Raw genomic sequence first — 25,597 nt, 5'->3', positions numbered from 1 at the left:
AGTACTCTATTGCTGAAATCGTTTTTCCTGCAATCAAGATCAGAATGGATTACATTTAGTTTGTATCTATTGATAGCCCTTGTGTCATTGCAGTTGAAGTAAAAGTAGTCATTAACAGGAAGGACGTTGTGGCAGATTATTTTGCGCACTAAGCTCAGGTTGGAACATAGATGGCGTAGAGATTGATTATGATCTCCTTTCAATGAAACATGCTCTTTGTGGGCGCAGGTGGTTGAAGTCGCAGATTTCACTATACCATAGAGTCTCTTGCCCGAACTATGCATTCTAAGCCATGATTTATAAGTTAAGATGTTGTGCCATGGACCATACCACTCGGTTAAAGCAAACCATGGCTTAGCATGGTGTAACTCAGCTTGTGCAAGACAAAAAGAGACATCAAATGATGATAGCATTTGGTATTCAATGCATTTTTTTTAAAAAAAAAAAATTAAATGAGTAACCAGGGATATCCTCTCTCTCTGGGGACCGGAAGGATGAATGCAATTTATTGTGAATTTCTGCTATAAAATATCTCCTCCAGCAGCTGCTTTTTCATTGCCACGCTGGCTATTTTTATTGCTCCTAATTATAGCTGTCTATCTGCTGTTTTCCCAAATTGAAATTCCATGTTATCACAGAGGCAAAAAAAATGAGAGCAAAAGTGTTCAAAATGACTTAGGCAAAGCCAAGCACCAATTTTACTCCACTCCCTAGCCAGCATTTCTGGAAGAAAGGGCTAAAAAGGAGCAGATTGGCTGTTGACCTAATAGCACAAGGGGTATTTGTCTTTCTGCTGTGTGTAGGACAAAATGGCACATCTCATTTTGATACTGCCCTTCTCTTCCATTCTGCCACAGTCATAGTGCAGACTGGCATGCATCTACTCTCTCTCTCTGGGTGGGAGTATATATTCTTGGGGACATATGCTGCATTGCATCTCAGTTTGTGTTGCTCTGACAGTGAAGCATATGGATTTTGCAGAACACATTAGTGGGCGAGAGAAAGAGAGATTCTTCAGGATGAGAGAAACTGGCTGAAGGGGGTGTAACTGTAAGATCTGATGAAAGGTACATTACAGTAGAGCAGAAGCAAACACATCCTGTTCTCCTTACTCTTGCTGTGAGTCCAAGTATGACTGTTAGCTCAAAAGAGGCACTCCCTCTAAAGTCTATGGGGTGATTATGAAGTCTCTTAAAAGGAATCCTGCTGTGTCCTTAGCATTTGCAGCTTCAATGACTGATGCAACCAACTGGAGATCCTTAGGTTGCCAAATGTGACACCATTTAAAGAGGAGAAGCCATCACTTGGCTGGGGAGATCCCTCAAATTCTGCTGAAATATTAAGGTCTTTCTGAAAATATACTCAGTGCTAAGGGAAGGACTAGAGACGCAGTGGCTCAGTGCTAAGACGCTGAGCTTGTCTATCAGAAAGGTCAGCAGTTCAGCGGTTCGAATCCTTCGCACTGTGTAACGGAATGAGCTCCCGTTACTTGTCCCAGCTTCTGCCAACCTAGCAGTTGGAAAGCATGTGAAAACGCAAGTAGAAAAATAGGAACCACCTTTGGCAGTTACATTCCGTGCACCTTCAGTGTTTAGTCATGCGGGCCACATGACCACAGAGACGTCTTTGGACAGCGCTGGCTCTTTGGCTTTGAAATGGAGATGAACACCGCCCTCTAGAGTCAGGAACAACTAGCACATATGTGCAAGGGGAACCTTTACCTTTAAGAGAAGGACTATTGTGTGTGGATGATGATGATGATGATAATGAAACCCATGATGATATACGACTCAATAAAAATAAAGTATGTAACCCTAGATATAGATTATAGCCCAAATGTCAAGTAAAATAACATGTTTTTACTTGCTACCTAAGCCCTGATAAGATGGAAGCCAAGTCTGCAGAGATTCTCAGTCATCCAGGTCATGTTTGTTCCAAAGGTGCTTTTTCAGGAGGCATCTGGACTTTCTTGCTTTTTCTTTTGAAGATGTTGTGCTTCTCATCCAAGAAACTTCTTCAGCCCTGACAGGATAGTCCTTACATTCCCCATTATGCCACTATATACTTGGATGAGAAACAAATACATCTTCAAAAGAAAAAAACAAGAAAGGCCAGTTGCCTCCTGAAAAAGCACCTTTGGAATGGAAGCCAAATGTTGTGCCCTGGAAAAGTATTTGTGGTGGAATATAATCTGGATTCTCAGAAAGGGATGTTGCCTTCCAGAGGATCAAATTTAGATAATTTGGGTCAAGATAGCTCCTTCCCATAAGTTCTCATTAAAGATGCAAATAGTTGCTTTAAATTGGCAAGATATCTGCCTATACTTGAGGAACAATAAAGGACACTGCTTAGAAGTAACAGTGTCTGCCTTTCTTGTTTTTTGAAGCCTGACAGATATCAATCTATTAAAGAAATATATTTAAAGGGATTTCTACACCAAATTGCATGGATTAGCAAGTGACAAAGTGTGAGACTGCAAGTCAGATTAGAGTATTGTTGCAATTTTCCACAGTGGATTTTTGGAAGAACAGTTGAGTGGCAAGCCAACATTCACAAATCCTAGAAAATGTAAAAAGTGACTTTATTGCTGGAGTCTTTGAATCCCATCTCTCTGCTTAACTAGAATTTCTAGAAATTTATTGAATGGAGGAAGGGGAAACTATTTGAATTCGATATATGAGTATATAAAGATGTCTCAATGCTCTTCTGCCTATTTCCCCCCGAATGCCATCACTCTGCTAAACAACTAATTCCCACAACACTGTCAAACTATTTACTAAGACTGTATTACTATTACTATACTTCTCATCCTTCCTATTACCTATCTCCTCCCACTTATGACTATAACCACGTTGCTTGTATTTTTACAATTTATATTTTTTTGTTTGTTTCCTAGTATGATTTGAATTGCTTATTAGTAACCTATGACTATCACTAAGTGTTGCATTTTATTATTCTTGATTAATCTATTTTTCTTGTTTTTCCTTTTATGTACACTGAGAGCACCAAAGACAAATTCATTGTGTATCCAATCACACTTGGCCAATAAAGAATTCTGTTCCTGTTCCTATTCCTATTCCTATTCCTATTCCTATTCCTATGCCTATGCCTATGCCTATGCCTATGCCTATGCCTATGCCTATTCTATTCTATTCTATTCTAAACAGTCATATCTGATTTTCTTTCCAGATGACCGACACCGGGTTAAGCTCCATCCACTTCTTGGTGATCCCAATTCTGACTATATCAATGCCAACTACATTGATGTAAGTATGTCAGTTTCTCTTGTTTCTGTTATGCATTTTTTTTGCCTTAGAAACTTATTTGGTTGTTTGATACAGAAGGTTGTTTCCCTTTTGTTACACCCCAAGTCTCTGTTTCATATATGCATCCTTAGAAGTTCTTCTTCTCCTACTCCTTCCTCCTTTTCATGCTATATCTATTCCTGTTGACTTTTTGGAATCCTCTTTGGTTCATTCGCACAAGAATGAAATCTTTACAGGGCAGGAATAAATCAGAAGATTAAAAGTATATGCAGTATATAATTAAAACCATTCATGTGTCTCAAGGGATGAGCTTGTTTTCCAAAGCAACCCTTAGATTAACTTGGACTTCCCCGATGTTCTTCCTGATGAAAAAAATTAAAAAACACTAATAACTTTACTGAAATAATATCAACAACCACATCAAGTCACAGAAGCACATGGATGGAAACCCTGTGCCCCAGAATTAATGTTAGAAATTATTTGATTTTGGAAATAATGCTGTCACTAGAATAAGGGGAAAAAATGATTGATGAATGCCATCACTAGTCCAAAATATTGCAAAGTCCATGGATATTGGAAGGTTTTGTCAATGTTTGGGTATCTGAATTTGACGTATAATGACATTTGGGTTCAATATATAAACCCTTACCTTGTTATTCGATTTTATTAATTAATGTACCATAAATATTTGCTTCCCTGGATGCAATCCTTTTCTACTCTTTGATAGTGTTTTGCTGAACAAGTATTAAAATCCTGTCTGCTGACATCCAAGAGGGATGATGTTTTAGAAGTTCTCCGTTTTCAAAGGTCACATTGAGCGTTCACATTTCGGATTCAAAATGCAAATAGTCAAAAGGAGACAACGTTCAAAAGTACATTTTAAATGTTTCTGAATGGGAAAGTTCAATGAGTCATACTAAACCCATCACTCTTTCCTGTTGCGGCTGCTGCTCCTTCTCTACCCATCAGTGTTGCTCTTTAATGCACCCCCTTTACTAATGGGTCTATTCTTCCTTTGCTCTTGTCTGGCTAATCTGTCTGTCTCTGATTTCTTTTTCTCTCAAAACCTGTGGGCTTGCTAAGATTCGGATAAACCGAGAAGTAAGTATATGTCGTGTTCTTCTTTCTTTTCCCATTTCTCCTCCAGTCAAGATTACATAATTGTTCATTTTGGAGCAAAGGGATTTTCCTACCTCACCCTATCCCACCACAACCAATAGGATTTCATCATGTCTGTAATTCACATAGTGAATTACAGATTGTGGACGATAGTGTCAGGTATTTCTCCAAGCGCCGTCTGAAACCCCATTGGGTCCATTAGGCGCCTGGGGCGGAACCACCTAATTGGTTCCTCCTCCCTACAGTGGAGGATTGGCTTCCGAAAGTCAAGCCTCAGCAGGAAGTGATCAGACCATGACAAGGGCAAAGTTTTAATGCCCTTCAACTCTAGATCACATCTCCACTGCTCCGACAGAAATACAAGGTCAAGTGTGTGACCCGCTGAATGAGTCGAACCTCGAATTACTTGGGTCAAGTCCATGGCTGTCATGGAAGCCATGAACTCCTGCGCCCCATCAGAGCATTCACCAAGTGTAGGCAGGTTGAAATCCCCCAGAACCATAAGCCTGGGGAACTCTACCGCCAACTCGGCAACTGACTCGAGGAGCGAGGGGAGGGAATTGTGTGGCTTGCTAAGCAAATCCAGCTTCCCACCACTGATCGTGCTTGTTGGAAACCAGCTGAGAAGGCTGCAAATAACAATCACATCACCTTGGGACTCTGCAACCATCATATGCCAGTTACCAAGTGTCCAAATTTTGATCACGTGACACTAGGGAATGCTGTGACAGTCATGAATAGACCGTGAATGGAATGAATGAACCAGTCATAAGTCATTTTTTCCAGGACTGTTGTAACTCTGAACAGTTGCTAAGTGGAATGGTTGTAAAACAAGGACTAATTGTAATGACTTCTCTGTGTCATGCTGCTACATGCAGTGTTTTTGACCTGTGATTTGCTTCTGCTTTTAATTACTCATTCCAATGGCCTGTGTATTCTGGGATGAATGGGTACATTTCCCCGAGAGATGATTTGAGGTTCATTACCATACGTTGAAGCTCTGTGTCCAGTGGAGCCCAGCATGCATAATTGTGTTTGAAAATATTTGTTAGAGCAGGGGTACACAACTGTGGGTCAGAGATCGCATTTGGCATGACAGAGTAGTGGTCCCACTCATTAAAGTGGTGAGTTGATCCTGAATTATCATTATATACCCTATGAGTGAGATGGGTGGAATCTTATTTGATTAAAAAAAATGATATTGCTCCTTTCCATATAGCTAACACAATTACACCCCGACTGTATATTTAATCATTTCTCCCACTGTCACATTGCAAGTTGTTACTTAATAGTGAAGCTCTAGGAGGGGAAGGCTTATGCCCAGGATTTTTGGGTGGTTTCATACAGAGGCTCTAGAACAGGGGTATCAAACTCAAAGCCCGTGGGCCAGATCTGGGCTGGTTTTTTTTTTTTTTTGCTTAAATCCAGCCTGCAGGACTAGCCTGGAAATATCAAATGACCGACCCGTGGTGCCTCTGCTGGCTAAAACGAGCCATGTTTTTGGCCAGCAGAGTGCTGCTGGAGGCCAGGGAGGCTGAAAACAGGCTTCAAGACTCGTTTTCAGCCTGTTTTCTGCCTGGCAGTGTGCTGCAGGAGGCTGTTGAGGCTGAAAACTGGGCAGAGGGGTCCTGCATGGCTCCCCTGTCCCCTATTTTGGCCAGCAGGGTACTGCAAGTGGTGTCCATCCCATCCCCCCACCCCTCATGCTCCCCACCACCCTCCACCCCTGCTACTGGCCTGTGGAAGAGAACTACAATGCTGATCCGGTCCTTGAAGAAATCCAATTTGACATTCCTGGTCTAGAACCTCTGGTTACTCACCTCAGCCTAGAAATTGCTGTCCTAAGAAAGATGCCCGCGTTGCTTTCCTAACAGCAACCTGCATTTCCTTCCAGCTTTTCTAGGGTGAAGTTGATGAGGTATTTATTGGACCTCAGAGCAACCCATTCTGGCTGCATTAAATAGCTCTTGGCTGTAAGTGTGATGTCAGGAGGAGAAAGTGTCTACCTCTGTACAAAAGAGAAAGACAGATGGTTGCAAAGTAACTGCTAGGGGATACATATTGGATGCGAACAGCACAAACAATTATGAAGAGTGTACGTTGGGAAGACGGTTTGGAAATACCCATTCTGTGGTGGGACAGGGAGGCTACGAGTGATAGTTAGGGTTTGGAAGATGTTTTGGTTGAGCTACATTTCTTAAACCGAAATCAAATGGAACATTATCTTCCCTGCCTGTACCCCACCTTAAACGTGTGTAGAATTTGGAATAACTGTTGTAAGAAGAAAACAAGAGGTTTCAATTTTTAGAGTAGCAAACCTTGGGGTATATAGAAATGGATAAAACCAACTCCTTCCTTCCTTCCTTCCTTCCTTCCTTCCTTCCTTCCTATAATGCATTTTTTTTTCTTTACAGGGCTACCAAAGGTCTAACCACTTCATAGCCACGCAAGGTAAGACCTTCATACCTACTACTTGGATATGGCTTTTTAGCATGCTTTCTCCTTTTTCCCCCCTTTCCAATTATTTTTTACATATATGGAAAGGAGGCAGCACAAGAAGATGTGCTGAATACCAAGATGTTCCCAAAATATTTCATGTTCAAGCTTTTTCAGTGCGTTAGAAAATATTCCAAAACTGCTTTGAGATTATATATTGGGTAAAATAAGCCGTGGTGATGCAGTGGTTAGAATATAGCATTGCGGGGAAACTCTGCCCACAGTAAGGAGTTCGATCCTGGCTGTCTCAAGGTTGACTCAGTCTTCCATTCTTCTGAGGTCAGTAAAATGAGGGTCCAAATTGTTGAGGGCCATATGCTGACATCAGAGAGTGTTGTAAAGCATTTGGTGTGGTATATAAGTCTAAGTGCTTGGAGTGGTGCGGTGGACTAGAGGCGGAGCTCTCGCCTCACAATTAGGAGGCTGTGAGTTCAATCCTAAATGGAGGCACACATTTTTCTCTCTGGGCACAATGAGAATATATTTGCTGAACAAAACTCCATACTGGTGACAGGAAGAGTATCTGGCCATTAAACATTCCTCTAGCTTCATTCAGTTGCCCAGACTCCACCATGCAAGAGATTATGGGGTTGTTTAAAGATGATGATAAGTGCTATTGCTAAAATAACCATGGTATTTAAATAAGTCCTTTATCTCTGTTTCAACCTTTTTGGGGGATTTTTCTCTGTGCTCTAGGCCCCAAACAGGAGATGGTCTATGATTTTTGGCGGATGGTGTGGCAGGAACACTGTTCCAGCATAGTGATGATAACAAAGCTGGTAGAAGTGGGAAGGGTAAGTGATGGTTCTTGGTTTCCTCTTCACCAAGTGGCTTCAGATGATGCTTACCTCCTCCACGACATACTTAACCATAATCTGGTTTATTATTGCATGCAGGTTAAGTGCGCCAAGTATTGGCCAGATGACTCAGAGATGTATGGAGACATTAAAATTACCCAGATGAAATCAGAGACTCTGGCAGAATACGTGGTGAGGACATTCGGCATGGAAAGGGTAAGATTTGCTAGGATACCCCTCTGTCTATAAACGTGTTTTATTTTATCCATGTTAATATTTGGACATTTATTTAATTTATGTATAAGTTGTCAGGATTCCAAATAGCATCCAAAATTAAATCAGAGTCCAAGGCAAAGTATTGCTCAAAGTTCCAATTTATTAAGAGAGTCATGTTGGCACAACTGGGAAAACCCGAATCTGAAAGCTTCCCGGTTTTCCCCACCCAATTGAAAGTTCACAATCTTGCCCCCATATGCACAAGTCCATCACCTGGTCCAATCTTCCACTGCCATGCTGTCAGTTCCACCCATTCAGTTCTGGTCAGGTGCAGAGATGCAGAGACAAGGATGACCTTGGCTTTCTAGAAAGGAATTTTATTTTGGCTGCATAGCATTTAACTCCGCACAATCCCCCCTCCCATTTTCCCACAATAGAAAAGACATAGTGGAATAATAGAAAGTGTGGCAGGCCAAAGATCCAAAAGGAATATGGCTGCAGGCCTGTCATAGGTCTTATGTGGACTATCTCATACTGTATGACTCCAGGTAGCACATAATAATGTACTACATCAGGACTACTTCTTCCTTCTCTTATTTTATTCAAAAACACCAGTTTTAAAAATGAAACAAGCCCTGAAGTATGCTTGCCAGTGGGTAATTAATCATTTTAAAAAAATAGCATTAGTTTGGTAGAGAATTTGGAGTTTGAATATAAGGGATATATGATTTATGTGATGATTGAATATATAATCATAAATATGACTCCAAGTTGGTGCCCCTAAACCAGTATTTCTCAATCTTAGTAATTTTAAGTTGTATGGACTTCATCTCCCAGAATTCCTGCAATTGTATATAGGAATGACCTCGGGAGATGGGTGAAGAGACTAAGGGAGCAGTCAAATAAAAAGCAGTATATTCTGCAGCAGGAATTTGGGTGGGACAGGTGGCTCAATGTTCTGACATAGGCTTCCCAAAAGCACAAAGCCGACTCCTCATCCTGATAAAACCCCTTTTATTTAGTGTAAAGGGAATTCCGCTCCAGCAAAGTCCCGCTAACGGTCTTTCAAGAGATTTCACAAATATAGACCTTTATCAGGCTTGGAGAGCAGCCAGGCCAATATCTTCCAAACGCCACTCTGTAGCAGACAATACTTGGCAAGTCAGGAACAGATCTTCACCCTAATGAATTGAACTAATTGTCTCCTGCAAACTCCACTCCCCTTTTGCTCCTTGTTATTCCCTGTGCGAGGGGCCATTCACCATCCACCTGTGGCCTTACACCCAAGTCGATGCTTGTTCCTTAGCCGATCCCTTCTCCCGGCAGCTCTGTGCACACTGGGAACAGGCTCCAGTTGTTCTTCTGCCTCACTGATGTCAAACTCTGAAGGCAGCTGATAACTGTCAGACGGCCCTGGCCCCATCTCTGCCTCCAATGCAGAGGACTCGTCGAGCCTTCCCCAGACTCCAGGATTGGCCATGTTCCTCCCCAGTCTCCCCATTGTCTGAATCTGCTGCCAGATCCTCTGACTGCTGGCAGGCCACAACACTCAGAATAGACCCTCCCTAGTTTCTTGGGCTGTAAAAGCAATGGGCAGGGCTGCTATCAAACTAGCAAGATTTTGCATAGGTAGGGAATTCTGGGAACTTATATATCTTAAAGTTGCAGAGGTTGAGAAACATTGCTTATAAAGAACTTAAGCCCATGATTATGGCTTGGCATAAATGGCAACTACATGACACTTGGATATTGCAACCTTGTAAATATACAGCAATAGCCATAGTGCTTAGACTTATATCTTGCTTTACAGTGCTTTACAACCCCCTCTAAGTGGTTTACAGAGTCAACCTATTTCCCCAACAACAATCTGAGTCCTCATTTTCATTTCATTTTTTTTCTTTTTTTTTTTTTAATTTTATTAAAGCTTATAGGCCGCCCTTTTCCCTGAGGGGACTCAGGGCGGCTTACAAATCATGGGAAGGGGAGTGCAAGACAAAAAAACGTAAAACTGTGCGTGAATAATAAGAAAAGAAAATAACAATAAAACACAACTTTCATTCAACATTCGGGTGGGGCGGATTAGAATCTTATCCCCAGGCCTGACGGGATAGCCAGATCTTAAGGGCTGTGCGGAAGGTCTGGACGGTGGTGAGGGTACGAATCTCCAAGGGGAGATCGTTCCACAGGGTCGGAGCTGCTACTGAGAAGGCTCTCCTCCGCGTAGTCGCCAGTCGGCACTGACTGGCGGATGGAACTCGGAGGAGGCCTAATCTGTGCGATCTGATAGGTCGAAGGGAGGTAATCGGCAGGAGGCGGTCTCTCAAGTACGCAGATCCACTACCATGGAGAGATTTATGGATGGTAAGTAGCACCTTGAAGCGCACCCGGAGATCAACAGGTAGCCAGCGCAGCTCGCGGAGGATAGGTGTTATGTGGGCGAACCGTGGTGCGCCCACAATCACTCGCACGGCCGCATTCTGGACTAGCTGAAGTCGCCGGATGCTCTTCAAGGGCAGCCCCATGTAGAGCACGTTGCAGTATTCCAGCCTGGAGATCACAAGGGCTCGAGTGATTGTTGTGAGGGCCTCCCGGTTCAGGTAGGGTCGCAATTGGCGCACCAGGCGAACCTGGGCGAATGCCCCCCTGGTCACAGCCGATAAGTGATGGTCAAAAGTCAGCTGTGGGTCCAGGAGGACTCCCAAGTTGCGAACCCTATCTGAGGGGTGTAAAATTTGACCCCCCAGCCTGAGCGATGGAACACTGGCTAAATTATTGGGAGGGAAACACAACAGCCACTCGGTCTTGTCCGGGTTGAGTACCAGTTTGTTAGCACTCATCCAGTTCTTAACGGCCTCAAGGCCCCGGCTCATCACGTCCACCGCTTCATTGAGTTGGCACGGGGCGGACAGATACAACTGTGTGTCGTCCGCGTATTGGTGGTATTTTATCCCGTGCCTTCGAATGATCTCACCCAGCGGTTTCATGTAGATGTTAAATAGTAGGGGGGATAAGACCGAACCCTGCGGCACCCCATATGTTAGGGGCCTCGGGGACGATCTCTGCCCCCCCACTAACACCGACTGCGACCTGTCTGAGAGGTAGGAGGAGAACCACCATAAGACAGTGCCTCCCACCCCCACCTCCCACAGTCGTCGCAGAAGGATACCATGGTCGATGGTATCGAAAGCCGCCGAGAGGTCAAGGAGAACCAGGATGGATGCATGGCCTCCATCCCTGGCTCTCCAGAGATCATCGGTTTTACTCACCTTGGAGGGCTGAGTCAACCTTGAGCCTGATGAGATTCGAACTGCCAAATTGCAGGCAGCCGGGCAGGCAGCAGAAATAGCCTGCAGTACTGCACTCTAACCACGGCGCCACCACCACTCATACCATTAGTTTACTTAGCATAGTAGGCAAATTTTATGCCTGGTATACTGTACGTGGATAAAACTACAAGTAGAACAGAAAAGCATCTTAATAGACGAATAAGATTGTCAACACTCAGTTGGAGTTTGGTTCTAAGCCGTCCAGTGAAAAAAGTAGAACTCTCTTCTTAAAAAAAAAAATCACCCTGTATTTTTTTGTCTTTGTAGACTTCGAGTCAGCATTGCATCCATTCTCAAAAGAAAGAAATTGCAGGAGACAGGTGTTGATAATGCCTCTTTCCATTAATACACAATTTGTTTCCTGATATTGAATGTAATAGCCAAGGCTAGCTGTCAGGCAGGATCCCTAATTGAAAAGATGTCAAGCAAGGCTGCTTGTAAAACCCATCGTTGTTTAATACACCACACACAGAGACGTACATACATACATTCTTTATTTACAGATTTTGCCTCTTGCCAAACGTATTATCACCTACGTTGTCTAGCAGGACAACTGCTCCCTAATATTGCTTTTTTTTAATTTCCCAGACATAAGTGGACTGAGGAGAAGGTTAAGGGCTCTGGTTTCCTATTGTACAGAAGACCCCCCCGAATATGAATGAGTCTAATATGAAGGATGTAGTTTTGGCCAAGGGACTGATTAAACACAGGTGCCAGATTAACAGGCAGGCAATACAAATGAAACGAACGAATAGAACCAACGGGATTGTTATAAGTTTTGGGAGAACTGTTTCATGCCTTAGGATTGTGGAATTTGATCATGGAATTGGAGACTTCCATACTGCTTCAGCGCTAAAAGTTTGTAGTGCCATGGGCTTACTGCTGTTGCTGTATGGGGTTATGTTTATTAAAGAACCTACAGTAGTGATGGCTAATCTTTTTGTTGTTGTGTGCCAAAAGGGCACGTATGACAGAGCGCATGCGCGCACCCATACCCATAATGCAATGCACATGTGACACCCCCATGCCCCGCTCCTGCACATGTATGCATAATTCTCCCCTCCGCTCCCTCATTCCCTCGCACATGCATGCGAACCTCCATGCCCCGTTTTGAGCCTAGCAAGCCTCCCTGAAGCTTCCTGGGACCAAAAACTATGCTCCCCCCACCCCCTGAGCATGCACATGTGACTCCCCTACCCCCACACATGCACACAGAGAACCGAAAATAAGCCAGCAGGAGGCATGCGTTGGCAGAGCTGACCTGGAGTGATGGCTCATGTGCCCGCAGAGAGGGCACTGCATCCCACCCGTGGCACATGTGCCATAGGTTTGCAATCATGGACCTAGAGGTTGTCAAAATATTTCTCTCAATGCTCTATTCTTTCCCAAAATGTGTTGCAAACACCATACTTCACTTGGAAGCAGCACAGGCCTCTGGGAGGCTATAGTCTAGATTATAATGGTTTTTTTTTATCCCCTTAAATTAATATTTTTTAGCAGGAAACCTAGCCGCGCTTATTTTTCTGTTCATATGGGTGGCTTCTTGCTCTGAATATATTGGTAAGATTTGATCTCTTCCCTAGTTGCTTAGCATATCTGGGATTTAGCAAGGCTAGAGAAATGGATTGTGTTTGTTGATTTGATAAGTAACGCAGCCAGTTACTATCAGATTCCATCTCTTTTCCTCTAGGATCTCAGTGTTGATAAGCATACTACTTCCATTAGCTGGTTTTGATCTGTTGCTGATAGTAATGGAAGGGAGGCGTGTGTTTCCGAAACATACCAGTGAAAGGTTGCATCTTGGGTACTGATTAGAAGAGAATATTTGTAGTTCAGAGTTTAACTACATTATCCTTTGTAGTCTCTGTGCTTGTTTTCTTGCAGGCATTTCATTGCCAAACTAGTTAATCAATGCATTGATGGTGTTATCTAGTTTGGTAATGAAACATCTGCAAGAACACAACCAAGATCAGAGACTACAGCTGTCCTAAGCGTGTTTAATCGAGGAGAACCCATAATCCACTTTTTTCTATGGGACTGGAAATAGAGGACTTCTCTTATAGAACCTTGAGCTCTCAAAGTATGCTGGCGACTTCTATGTGTTTTATGCTGTTAGCAGAGAGACATATCCATCACACCTATAAGATTTGCTGTGTTTTGTGCTAAAGTGCGATCTTCAAAGACAACCAGATTGTCCGTTGCTGAATGCAATCAGTGGTTTGCGATCGTTCTTCTCCTTTTTTTTTCTTTGAATTCGGTTTTTAACTTTTATCCAGTCTATTTTATTTCCTGCCTTTTACATAGTGAATCTATACACTTTTGATAACACTAGTTTTGCGGCCGTAATAAAAAGAAATGAATGCGGTGTCAAAGGAACACGTTCTTTTTTTTCTTTTGGTGTATTCAAACTGTTGCTTGGAGATCTTGCACCAATCGTGTTCTTTCTCCAGACAGGGATCATTCAATTGTGGGCAAGCTGCCTTGACAAACCCTTCCCCTGGAAGGAACGGCAAGAGCCAAAAGCTTTAATGTAAAGGATTGCAAGAAGGGAAGGTTTAATGTAAAATAGACAGACTGTTTTTGGTTCAGTGAACACATTTGGAGTTTTGAAAGGCGGCCGTCTCTATTCTTATAAAAGGGCTATCATGAGACCCCTTTTTTGTTCACAGAATGACTTCCATGGTTAAATGTAGCAAGTCATTGACTGTCCATTTACCAGGGTATCTCAGTCAAATAGTAGAAACATGGTAGACTTACCTGGAATTGGAAGCTAAGTAGGTCAGATCAGGAATGTCAGCGTTCCAAATATCATCCAGAATTAAATCAGAGTCCAAGGCAGAGCTTTCCTCAAAGTTCCAATTTAATAAGAGAGACATGTTGGCACATCTGTGGAAAACCCGAATCTGAAAGCTTCCTGGGTTTTCCACCCAGTTGAAAGTTCAAGACCTTGCCCCCACACCCACAAGTTCATCACATCCTCTGCCACGCTGGCATTTCCACCCATCTAGTTCCGTTCAGGTGCAGTGGAGACAAAGGATGACCTTGGGCTTCTAGAAAGGAATGTTTTATTTTGACCACAACACATTCTACAATTCTACTCCTTACTATTCCCCCTCCCAATTACCCCACTAAGGAAACAGCATAAAAATAATAGAGAGTGTGGCAGGCCAAAGATCCTAAAAAGAATATGATTTCAGGCCTGACAAGGATAATATTTGGGTAGCAAACCACTAAGAGACCACTGGAAAATTCCATGGCTGTCAAAAAAACATTCCTAGAAAAATTCAGCCCTCTGATACCTTGGTTGGCAGGGCAATCTTGACAACATTATGGGCCCCAGCCAAAGCAGTGTACCGGGGCCCCTACAATAACTACTCACAGGAATAAAAATGTAAATGGTCAATGAAATTAAACCTATATTTGCATGTTAGTATTAATTTTAAAAAGGCAGTAAAATGTAATAAATATGTTGCTGTATTTATATGATACAAGGGGCTGTTGGAAGAAATGTCTTTCTGGGTTCAGTTCCAAGTGGGGAAAAAGACACTGGAAACATGGAGGCTGCTTGGAAAGATGGTTTTTAATGGTGGACAGGACCACGTGGCTTGAGTTCCTGAACACAAAAGGGGGGGGTCACATGCTTCCAGATGTTGGGTGAAGAAGAAAAAGAGCGAGAGATGCTGAAAGTTCCTGGTTTTATGCCCTCACTGGGCTTTGACCTTGAGCTTGTATTCAGACTCCCATGGGGCCATGCAGGAGCAGCTCTCTAGGTTGTACTTTGAGTCCAAGTTTGGTTGCCTTTCTGGCTGATGTAATTTTCCCAGGGGCCTTATGGTGAGTTTCTGTAGAAGGCTAATCCTGCCTTCTTTATGTAGAGTAGACTAGCTCAGGTTTTAATGGCTCATTGACAATAGTGAGTCTGTTTCCTACCTAAAACCATGTTTCTCCATTTCTTATCCAGAGAAATAAAATATTCTGCCTTTTCAATATTTTCCAGGATATTTCATTTTTCTAGGAGTGGGGTGGGTTTTAACTTCCTAAAGTGCATTGAAGGGTTGACATACACAGATTAGTATGGGGCCCCTATGCTCGTGGGGCCCATGGGCAAGTGCCCATCAGGCCCATGTGTTTTGGTTGAGTCCATAGAGACTAGGAGTTAAGCTATTTACCGTACTTTTCAGAGTTAAGTCACACTCCCCCCTCCCCAAAAGAGGGTAGAAATGTTGGTGTGTCTTATACATGGAATACGGGCATTTTTTGCCTCCCAAAACCCTGCCCCATGGGTCCGTTTTTGGCTAAAACGGAATACGGTTTGTGAGCCCAGCAGAGAGCTCCTGGGGCTGGAGAGAGCAAAAACCAGACACACAGAGGCCAAAAACATTTTTTTCTTTTTTTCTCTTTGAAATCTTGGTGCGTTTTATACTCCAGTGCGTTTTATAGTCTGAAAAAATATGGTAATCTTGGAAATCTTGCTTTTTTCAGGGATTTTGCGATATCCCCGAGATCAGCAAGATGTATTCTTCCTGTTCACCATCTCTTCAGGACAATTTAGGTCCGATTGAACCCCCCAGTAGCTAAAAGTACCGGCTGCAGTCTCAGAGCATCGAGACTGCACGTCTGTACCATGAAGACATTCAATCTTGGAAATCTTAACTTGGTGACAAAATTCTCAGTTTACTTGCTACTGCTGTTCCTTCTTCCTTCTCGCCTTTTGTTACTCTTTCTTGTTGTTTCAGGTGCGTTAAGCCTTTCCCATGGCTTTAACTCCACTTTCTTCTCTTTTATACATCCCAAGATGGTGAATAATCTGGTGATGGTCTTGAGACTGTATCAGTGGTGGGATTCAAATAATTTACCAACCAGTTCTCTGCCCTAATGGCCAGCTGGGTAGGCGGGGCTCAGTGGTCATGTGAGCATTTGGGCGTGGCCAAGTCAATGTCACTCAGGTCAATGAGCACTTCGCCTTAGTTGTTACAATGGTAATAAGGGTTAACTGGAGAGGCAGTTTCTGTAAGCAGGGCAATACAGATTAGGCTAGAAACAACACCAGAATGTTTCCTTCCTGCCTTCCTTACAAGATTATCCCTGTAAAGTGGGAAAAAACAAAATATTTCTTCCAACAACTAGTTCTCTGAACTGCTTAGAAAGTTACCAACTGGTTCTCCCGAATAGGTGCGAACTGGCTGAATCCCACCACTGGACTGTATGAAATGGCCCAGATCTTCTAACACACATTTTAATGCATTAACCTCTCATGTTGATCAGTTTCATGCCATCTGAGTCTTCTTGTACAGCTTTTAGAAACTCCGTCAAAGGTCATTGTCTTAGCAAATAATATTGTAGAGTACCCCTTTATTTACATGGACATTCTTGACGGATTAATTTGAGCCTAAGCACCATATTAATTGTACGGGGAATGGATAATCATTTTTTATCTTGTAGACAGAGGTCGCAAGGTTCAGGCAATTATTGAGCAATTGTAATTGCTCAACCTTGGGACAACCACAATGGTAATTTGCTCCCCCCTTCTCCTTAATCTGGAAAAAAATGTTAAATGACAACCTTGTTTCCAGCGAAGTACAAAAGAGCCTCAGGGATCTAGTTGCCTTGTTAACCATTCCAAGGTATTTACTGTAGTTTTTGGTAGAAGGAGACCTTAATCAGGGATCTGGGACTTTCCCATCAAAACTACTGAATCTAGTAATGAGGAAACCTGGAAATGGATAATCTTCTGAGCATATTAAATTTGCCTGACAGCAGCTCAGCAAGAATGCATTCTATCATAGTAATGATAAGTGATTTAGGATGCAATGCACAAAGCAGAACAGAGAGCACGACCTTCAATCCTGGAATAAGCCCATTTTTGTGATTAAAATTCATTCCTACTTGTATTTCTTGTTCCAGTTTTCCTCCGGTGACCTCAGAAGGGCCAACTTGGTTCCCTCCTTTGCTCTCAAATCCTCACTTCAATCTGGCAAACCAGATGAACCATCTCCCCCAATTTCCCTGTTTCTGTTTGAGAGAATAGAATAGAATAGAATTCAATTCTTAATTGGCCAAGTGCGATTGGATAGACAAGGAATTTGTTGCTGGTGCACAAGCTCTCAGTGTACATAAAGAAAAATAAAATAGAATACATTCATCAAGAATCATAAGACACAACACTTAGTGAAAGGCATAGGTTACTAATAAGCAATCAAATTACCAGGAAACAAATAAAACAATATAAATTTTAAAGATACAAGCAACATGGTTATAGTCATAAGTGGGAAGAGATAGAGAATAGGAAGGAAGAGAAGAATAATAGTAATGCAGTCTCAGTAGGTAATATGACAGTGTTGTGGGAATTAGTTATTTAGCAGAGTGATGGCATTTGGGAAAAAACTGTCCTTGTGTCTAGTTGTTCTGGTGTGCAGTGCCCTATAGAATCATTTTCTGGGTAAAAGCCCTCGTTTTGACTTGTGCAGTATACAGGTCTTCGATGGAAGGGAGGTTGGTAGCAGTGGTGGGTTGCAGGTGGTACACTCCGATACGGGCGTACCGGTGCCTGCCCGGAGCACCAAGTACTGTTCCATTCCAGTACTCAGGAGGGGCCACCCGCTCCTTACCTGTATTTGAGCTCTTCGGTGCTTCCGCACACGGAGTGTATGGTCCCTGCGCAATGCTCCGCCGAGCAGTTGCAGTGTTGTGGAGGCTCGTGGAGGCGTCGCAAGGCGTAAGGACGCATGCACGCATGTGTGCATTCATGTGGTAGATGCGGGCCCTGTTGCACCGTACCTGTTGCACCAGGATCCAAAACCCACCATTGGTTGGTAGCAATTGTTTTTTCTGCAGTTCTAATTATCCATTGAAGAACAATTATCCGTACCAGAAGAACACAACTATTTTCTGGATTGTGTTACACAAAGTGAAGGCATGACAACATTATATTCTTTCATTCTGCATTCAATGCAATAATGCACTGGTAATCTACTGCCTGTCATCACAAGTGAATTGTCGCCTCCATAATTATACTTGCCACAGGTGAAGCTGGAAAGCACCAGAAGGTTTCCTTTGCATCAACACCCAGGACTTCATTTGCCTTTGATAATTAAACAAGATCAATTTAGTTTAGAGTGTGTTCGACATTTTTTTTGAAGTAGTAGTTAACTTTGTTCACTGTGAATTTAATTTTATCTTCTGGTTTTAAAAACCTGGCAGTTCCAATCTGCTGGCTCCTGCTAAATTACTTTGCTTTCTGCTTGATTGTGAAAATTCCTCTGTAGTTGAGATAGATTTCCTTTTTCTTAATGGGCTTTGCCAAATAGGATCAAGGCAAGCTGTTTGTAGTGCGGTTTGAGCTAAGGTAAAGGTTCCCCTCGCACATGCATGCTAGTTGTTCCCAACTCTAGGTGGCAGTACTCCTCTCCATTTCAAAGCCAAAGAGCCAGTGCTGTCCAAAGATGTCTCCGTGGTCATGTGGCCAGCATGACTAAATGCCAAAGGTGCACAGAACGCTGTTACCTTCCCACCAAAGTATTTTTCTACTTGCATTTTTACATGTTTTCGAACTGCTCAGTAGGCAGAAGTTGGGACAAGTAAGGGAAGCTCATGACGTTACGTGGTGCTAGGGATTCGAACCGCCAAACTGCCGACCTTTCTGATCTATAAGCTCAGCGTCTTAGCCACTGAGCCACCTTAGTTTGATTTTATACTGGTATAAATTGGAAGAGGAGGATGACTGGAATATTCCAATTTAAGGAGGAGATGGTTCAGAGATGCAGTTTGGTGTACTGATGAAAGCCTTAGACAAGAAACTGGGATGTTGTGTGAATTTTACTCACAATTCTAGGAACCCTGGTGGCACAGTGGTTGGAATGTAGTATTGCAGACTAATTCTGTTGGCTGCCAGGAGTTCAATCCTGACCAGCTCAAGGTTGTCTCAGCCTTCCTTCCGAGGTCAGTAAAACAAGAACCCAGATTGTTGGGGTCAATATGCTGACTCTGAAACACACTTAGAGAAGACTGTAAAGCACTATGAAGCTTTAAGTGCTATTGCTATTGCTACTCCTGGGTGCAAAACTACCTGTGTCAATACCTCTCTCTCAGCCCTAGGAAACAGAGGAAGGAAGGAAGGAAAGAAGGAAGGAAAGAAGGAAGGAAAGTGGGGCAAGTCAACTAATAGCTGTTTCAGCATCAACAGTGCAGATAGTTTGATTCTATTAAGAACACTGCATGCTCTCTGTGTGTGTGTCTCTTTCTGTCTCTCTCTCTGTCTTCTCTTTCCACCTCTAACTCTGTCTCTCTCTGTCTCTCTCTGTCATCTTCTTCTTCTTCTTCTTCTTCTTCTTCTTCTTCTTCGGCTTCTTCTTCTTCGTCTTCCTCTTCGTCTTCTTCCTCTTCTTCCTCTTCTTCTCTCTGTCTCTCTCTTTCCCCCTCCGAGTCAGTCTTGATTCCTGGCAAACACATGGGTAATTATTAGACATAATTATCTGGGCAACATTTTCAGAAGTGGTTTGCTATTGTTTTGTTCTTAGGGCCGAGAAACTGACCCAAGGTTACATGTCTGGAGTTATGCCTAAGGCAGGTCTAGAACTCCCAGTATCTTTGTCTGGTGCCAGACAACATATAAGATTGTCCTCTATTTCACTCTCATTACTTGCAGAGGGGCTATTCAGCAAGGCACGAAGTAAAGCAGTTCCACTTCACGTCATGGCCAGAACACGGGGTACCCTACCACGCCACGGGTCTGCTGGCATTTATTCGCAGAGTCAAAGCTTCTACACCTCCTGATGCAGGACCCATAGTTATTCACTGCAGGTATGTCCAAAAAACATAGTTGTTAATTTTGTGGTTGGTTGTTTTGGTCCAAAAAAAAGACAGAGATTTTCATCACAGAATGTGGGAAAATGCACATTTTAATCGGGTTATGTGAAAAGTTATAGTCAGAAAATAGCCTTATTATGAGCAGGATCACAATGCCATGCTTTTAATGGGAGAAAAGTGTGACAAGCCACTAATCTCAAATTTCTCCAATGCATTATCGGGCATCACTGAATGGAGTCTACTCTCGTTCATCATCCCGATTCCAAAAATTATTAAAAAATTCCACCAACCCCAAAAACAGTATCATGCATTTGAAAGATTAATATGGAAGATGCAATGGCTAGTTCTCTTTTTTTTATATGACACATTTTTGTTTTGTTTTTATGTTGAAGTCTCTCTGTATGCACACAATTCCTAGTTGGAACAAGAGCCATGGGAAAAGTTATTGAGGTCTTCCCTTAGGGGTCAGTAGTAGTGTGGGAAACAGGAAAAGTCTAATCTATGGGAAAGATAATCCGACAATGAAATGTCACTTAGTAAACAACCCACTGTATTATTAAACATTTGCAAAAAAAAAATATCTTCCCAAATACCTAATGGTGTTGAATTGAATACTTAGTAGTAATTATTAGAAAAGTGTTATCCATGAAAGAAATACAGTTGTTGTCCTCTCCTGTAAAAGATCAAAGCAAAATTTGAGTCCACCCCATTGCCATAGATTCAAAGAGTGGAAGGGACCTTGGAGGTCTTCTAGTCCTGCCCCTGCTGAAGCAGAAAACCTTACACCATTTCGGACAAATGGTTGTCCAATCTCTCCTTGGAAATCTCAGTGATAGAGCCCCAACCACTTCTAGAGGCAAGTTATTCCATGATTAATTGTCCTAACTAGCAGGAAATTTCTCCTTAGAGCCACTGTGGCGCAGTGGTTAGAGTGCAATAGGCAGGCTACCTCTGCAGATCACTGGCTACCAGCCATTTGGCAGTTCGAATCTCACCAGGCTCAAGGTTGACTCAGCCTTCCATCCTTCCGAGGTCGGTAAATTGAGGACCCAGAATGTTGGGGGCAGTAAGCTGACTCTGTAAACCGCTTAGACAGGGCTGTAAAGCACTGTGAAGCGATATATAAGTCTAAGTGCTAAGTGTTACTGCTATAGTTCCAGATTATTATTTAGTTGAACATTATAGCCACCTCAAGAAAAACTATTTTCTCATCAAATTGGATTTGTTTGAAGTATTTCCAAATCCTTTCCCTATTACCTGATTTTGTAGATGGCAAAGGATAATATAAATTCATTGCTTTTTTGGGGGTAGAAGTCTGTGCTGTATATAAATAATTATAAAAAACTATCATCCAGAAAAATAAGACGAAGAGCTAGCTATCGTTTTCATGCTTTTCAGCTAAAATAAATAACCCACTGTATTCAAACCTGAAAAGATATTCAGTGGAATTAGTATTGGATTTTCAGTCTATTTGGGCACTACAGTCTCTCTCTGATATGCAAAGGTACAGTTTATGTGGTACCTTGCTCAGTAGTGGTAACTGTGAGAGGGATCTTGGAGTCCTAGTAGACAACCATTTAAATATGAGCCAGCAGTGTGCAGCAGCTGCCAAAAAAGCCAACACAGTTCTAGGCTGCATAAACAGAGGGATAGAATCAAGATCACGTGAAGTGTTAATACCACTTTATAATGCTTGATAAGGCCACACTTGGAATACTGCATCCAATTTTGGTCACCACAATGTAGAAAAGATGTGGAGACTCTAGAAAGAGTGCAGAGAAGAACAACAAAGATGATTAGGGGACTGGAGGCTAAAACATATAAAAAATGGTTGCTGGAACTGGGTATGTCTAAAGAAGGACCAGGGGAGACATGATAGCAGTGTTCCAATATGTCAGGGGTTGCCACAAAGAAGAGGGAGTCAAACTATTCTCCAAAGCACTTGAGGGTAGAACAAGAAGCAATCGGTGGAAACTAATCAAGGAGAGAAGCAACTTAGAACTAAGGAGAGATTTCCTGATACTTAGAACAATTAATCAGTTTAACAACTTGCCTCCAGAAGTTGTGAATGCTCCAACACTAGAGGTTTTTAAGAAGATGTTGGATAACCATTTGTCTGAAGTGGTGTAGGATTTCCTGCCTGAGCAGAGGGTTGGGCTAGAAGACCTCCAAGGTCCCTTCCAACTCTGTAATTCTATTTCTATATTAAGAAATTAATATCTATCATATATCCAATTCTCATTGGATCAAAATTTGGAAAAAGTAGAGGCAATTTCTTTCCCTTCATCCTTCCCCTCTCTTCCCATTTCTTGATCACCCAGATTTCAAACATGAGGATAAATATGATCAAGGAATGGGAAGATGGACAGTTTTATAGGATTAGAAGATGGATTATTGAAACTCACTTTACTTCCTCTGAATATGTTTTGCAGAAGAAGTTGTTGCAAGTTCTAACTTAGTTTCGAATGAATGAAAGAATTATAAAAAAATATATTCTTAAGCTCATGAACTTGTACCCTGAAGAACATTAGCAATGCTAATGTGATTTAGAATCAAAGGAAGTTCTCCAATATTATATAAAACTCTTATATAAATTATAAGAGGCTCTCTCGGAAATCTTAAAGTATGAGAAAAGGGCTTAGAACTCTTTGCTAAATTATTTTAAATGTATTTTGACAGGTCATCATGAATACATGATGAAAACAATTGATAGATGGTTCTAACCCCCCACCAAATTGTACTCTATTAACCATGGTCTTTCTAAATTGTGTTAGAGATGTTTTAATCTAGCTGGAACATCTGCAATGGCATTGTCCATTTACATATGAATTTTAATAGAACATTTTTGAGGACGTGGGGCAGAGGAGAGCAAAACAAACAAACAAAAAACAGTACAGGCAATCTTCGACCGACAACCAAAATTGAGCTCAAAATTTCTGTCGTTAAGTGAGACATTTGTTAAGTGTGTTTTGCTCCATTTTCTAACATTTTTTGCCACAATTGTTAAGTGAATAACTGAAAATATTAAGTTAGTGACATGGTTGTTAAGTGAATCTGGCTTTCTCATTGATTGTGCTTATCAGACGGTCGCAAAAGGGGATCATGTGACTCTGGGACACTGCAATTGTCATAAATATGAGTCAGTCGCCAAGCACCTGAATTTTGGTCATTCGACCACAAGGGATGCCGCAAAGGTTGTAACTGAAAAATGATCACAAGCCACTTTTTTCACTGTCGTAACTTTGAACGGTCACTAAATGAACTGTTGTAAGTTGAGGACTATCTGTGATGGTCCGTTCTACCCAGGACATATAATGTGGTGCAGTGGTGGGTTCCAGATCCCAGTGCAACTGGTACGGTGCAACGGGGCCTGGTGTCCACCACATGAACGTGCGCAGCACATGCACGCATACATCCTTACCTCCTGCGATGCCTCTGCAATGCTCCAGCTCCTCAGCGGAGCACCACACAGCTGCTGTACTTCAGCGTGTGCAGAAGCGCCAAAGAGCTCAAATACAGGTTAGGATGGTGGACGGGTGGGTGCGCCCTCCAGCATCATACCGGAACAGTACCTGGTGCGCCCGAACTTCTTCTGTAGGTGTGGCCTGCTTTGTGGGAGTGGCTTGCCAGCCATATGACTGAGTGGGAGTGGCTTGCGGGCCATGTGACTGGGTGGGAGGGCTTGCCAGCCAAATGACTGGGTGGGCGTGGCCAACTTGTAAAATGTGGTGAAACACACTTAACGCTCTTTCTTAGCAACCAAAATGTTGGCTCAGAAACTCTGGCATTTGAAGCACACAAGTCTTAAAGCTGTCAAGTTACAAGACCCTTGTACCCCTAACCCTTTAGAAAAAAAAACCCAGGGGTGTTCAAACTTGACAGCCTTAAGACTTGTGGACTTCAACTCTGAGAATTCCTCCTCTCGCTCCTCATCTAGATGATGTGTGGTCGGGCGGGAGGAGGGAGCTGGAACCGGTTCTAAATGGCACTGTAGATTTGTGGAACCTCTTCTATAGAAGAGGTTAGAACGGGCAGGAACCCATCCCTACTCCCCGGCCTCCAACAGCACACTCCCTCTCACTCTTCCTCCCCTGTTTATGGCCGTCAAAAGCCTGCGGAAGACCGTGGAGGCCGAAAACAGGCCGTGGTGTCTGTCTGTGTGTGTGTGTGTGTGTGTGCACGTCCGTGTGTGTGTGTGCACATCCGTGTGTGTGTGTGTGTGTGTGTATACCGCCCTCCCGCAACCCGTTTTGGTCAGCAGAGGCCCTGTGGGTGGCTCCTTTGATATTTCCAGGCCGGCCCCAGGGGCCAGATTTAAGCACCCCATGGGCTGGATCTGGCCCACGGGCCTTTAGTTTGACATCCCTGGTGTAGAAAATAGGATTGAATTAAAAAAAAATTAAGAGACAAGCAACAATCCATTAATTCAAAATCGAAGGAGCAATCCATTAATTCAAAATTATATTGTGAATACTTTTATGTAAATTTTATTTATATTTGATCCCGTTTTTAAGTTACAACAGCAAAGTATTCCCAGTTGCCTCCATCTGTGCAAATATCTTTTTATAGGCACATTTTGTCTCACTATTTGAGATGACAAATGTCTTTCTCCATCCTCCCAAAATACACAGGAATTTATTTATGTATTGCTTTTGTGTATTTCGCTTTCCGGTTTTTAAAATGTGCCATATTTTGTTATCAGTCGTGGAATTAAAATAAAAGCTTTTTTTTTTCAAAAAAAAAGAGAAAACAAACAGTTACATCTGCAGTACATTCTTGGAAATGTGCTTCTCCTTTGAATTAAATGTCAAAGAACAAGCACATCCTAATCAAATGAGAATAAAAAAGTAGTATGGTGCGAGGAAGGCAGGGTAATATTTCAACACAAGAGTAGTTTTGCTCTTGTAGAGTAGCAGTGTCTCCTCCTTCTGGGTCTTTTTGTGCGGGTCGGAGGGGGCAGAAATTCTGAGTTGGGGTCTGCTTCGACCTCCTGGTGTGAGGCTTTGGGCGAAGGCTAGAGGAAAATGCTGCTCGTGGTGAAGAGCCAGAAGGCCTCGTTCCAGTGGGACTGCATCATGGCCTGGAACTGGCTGACCATCTCAGCCTGCTGAACCTCCAGGTGCCGGTACCTGGCCTTGCACTCCCACAGGTCTTCCCTCTGCTTGGAAAGCCTATGCTTGTAGTCCTCAGTGAGGTGCTTTCTATCCAGCATGCCTACCGTCCCTGTCCTAATGTGCCCTTGTATTTCATGTATTCATAATTATGTTTATACTCATATCTGTTATCTAATACATGCTTGACAAAATAGATAGAAAGAAAGAGAGGGAGGGAGGGAGGGAGGGAGAGAGAGAGAGAGAGAGAGAGAGAGAGAGAGAGAGAGAGAGAGAGAGAATATCTTGTCAAGAAAAGGGTCTTAACCAGATAGTCGCCATGAATCAAAACTGATTCAAAGGGAAGGAAGGAAGGAAGGAAGGAAGGAAGGAAGGAAGGAAGGAAGGAAGGAATAAAAATAAATAATGCTAGGGGCAAGAAAAGGCAAGGGGACACCATCTCATCTGCTTTTCAAAATCTG

The 25,597-nt window shown here is 42.6% G+C and overlaps 1 protein-coding gene across 1 annotated transcript in view; it reads left to right on the top strand.

The window, feature by feature from the left end:
- LOC116516210 (receptor-type tyrosine-protein phosphatase U-like) overlaps positions 1-25,597 on the top strand; it is a 68,932-nt gene that overhangs the window by 6,438 nt on the left and 36,897 nt on the right. Inside the window, exons 3-7 of the mRNA XM_032228633.1 lie at positions 3,190-3,266; positions 6,800-6,836; positions 7,578-7,675; positions 7,778-7,894; positions 19,865-20,019. Coding sequence (XP_032084524.1) covers positions 3,190-3,266; positions 6,800-6,836; positions 7,578-7,675; positions 7,778-7,894; positions 19,865-20,019 — 484 coding nt within the window. The remainder of the gene's footprint in view (positions 1-3,189; positions 3,267-6,799; positions 6,837-7,577; positions 7,676-7,777; positions 7,895-19,864; positions 20,020-25,597) is intronic.

The sequence above is a fragment of the Thamnophis elegans genome, chromosome 12 (genome assembly GCF_009769535.1).
Source record: "Thamnophis elegans isolate rThaEle1 chromosome 12, rThaEle1.pri, whole genome shotgun sequence".
NCBI lineage: Eukaryota > Metazoa > Chordata > Lepidosauria > Squamata > Colubridae > Thamnophis > Thamnophis elegans.
This window is presented reverse-complemented; position numbering and strand designations above follow the sequence as displayed.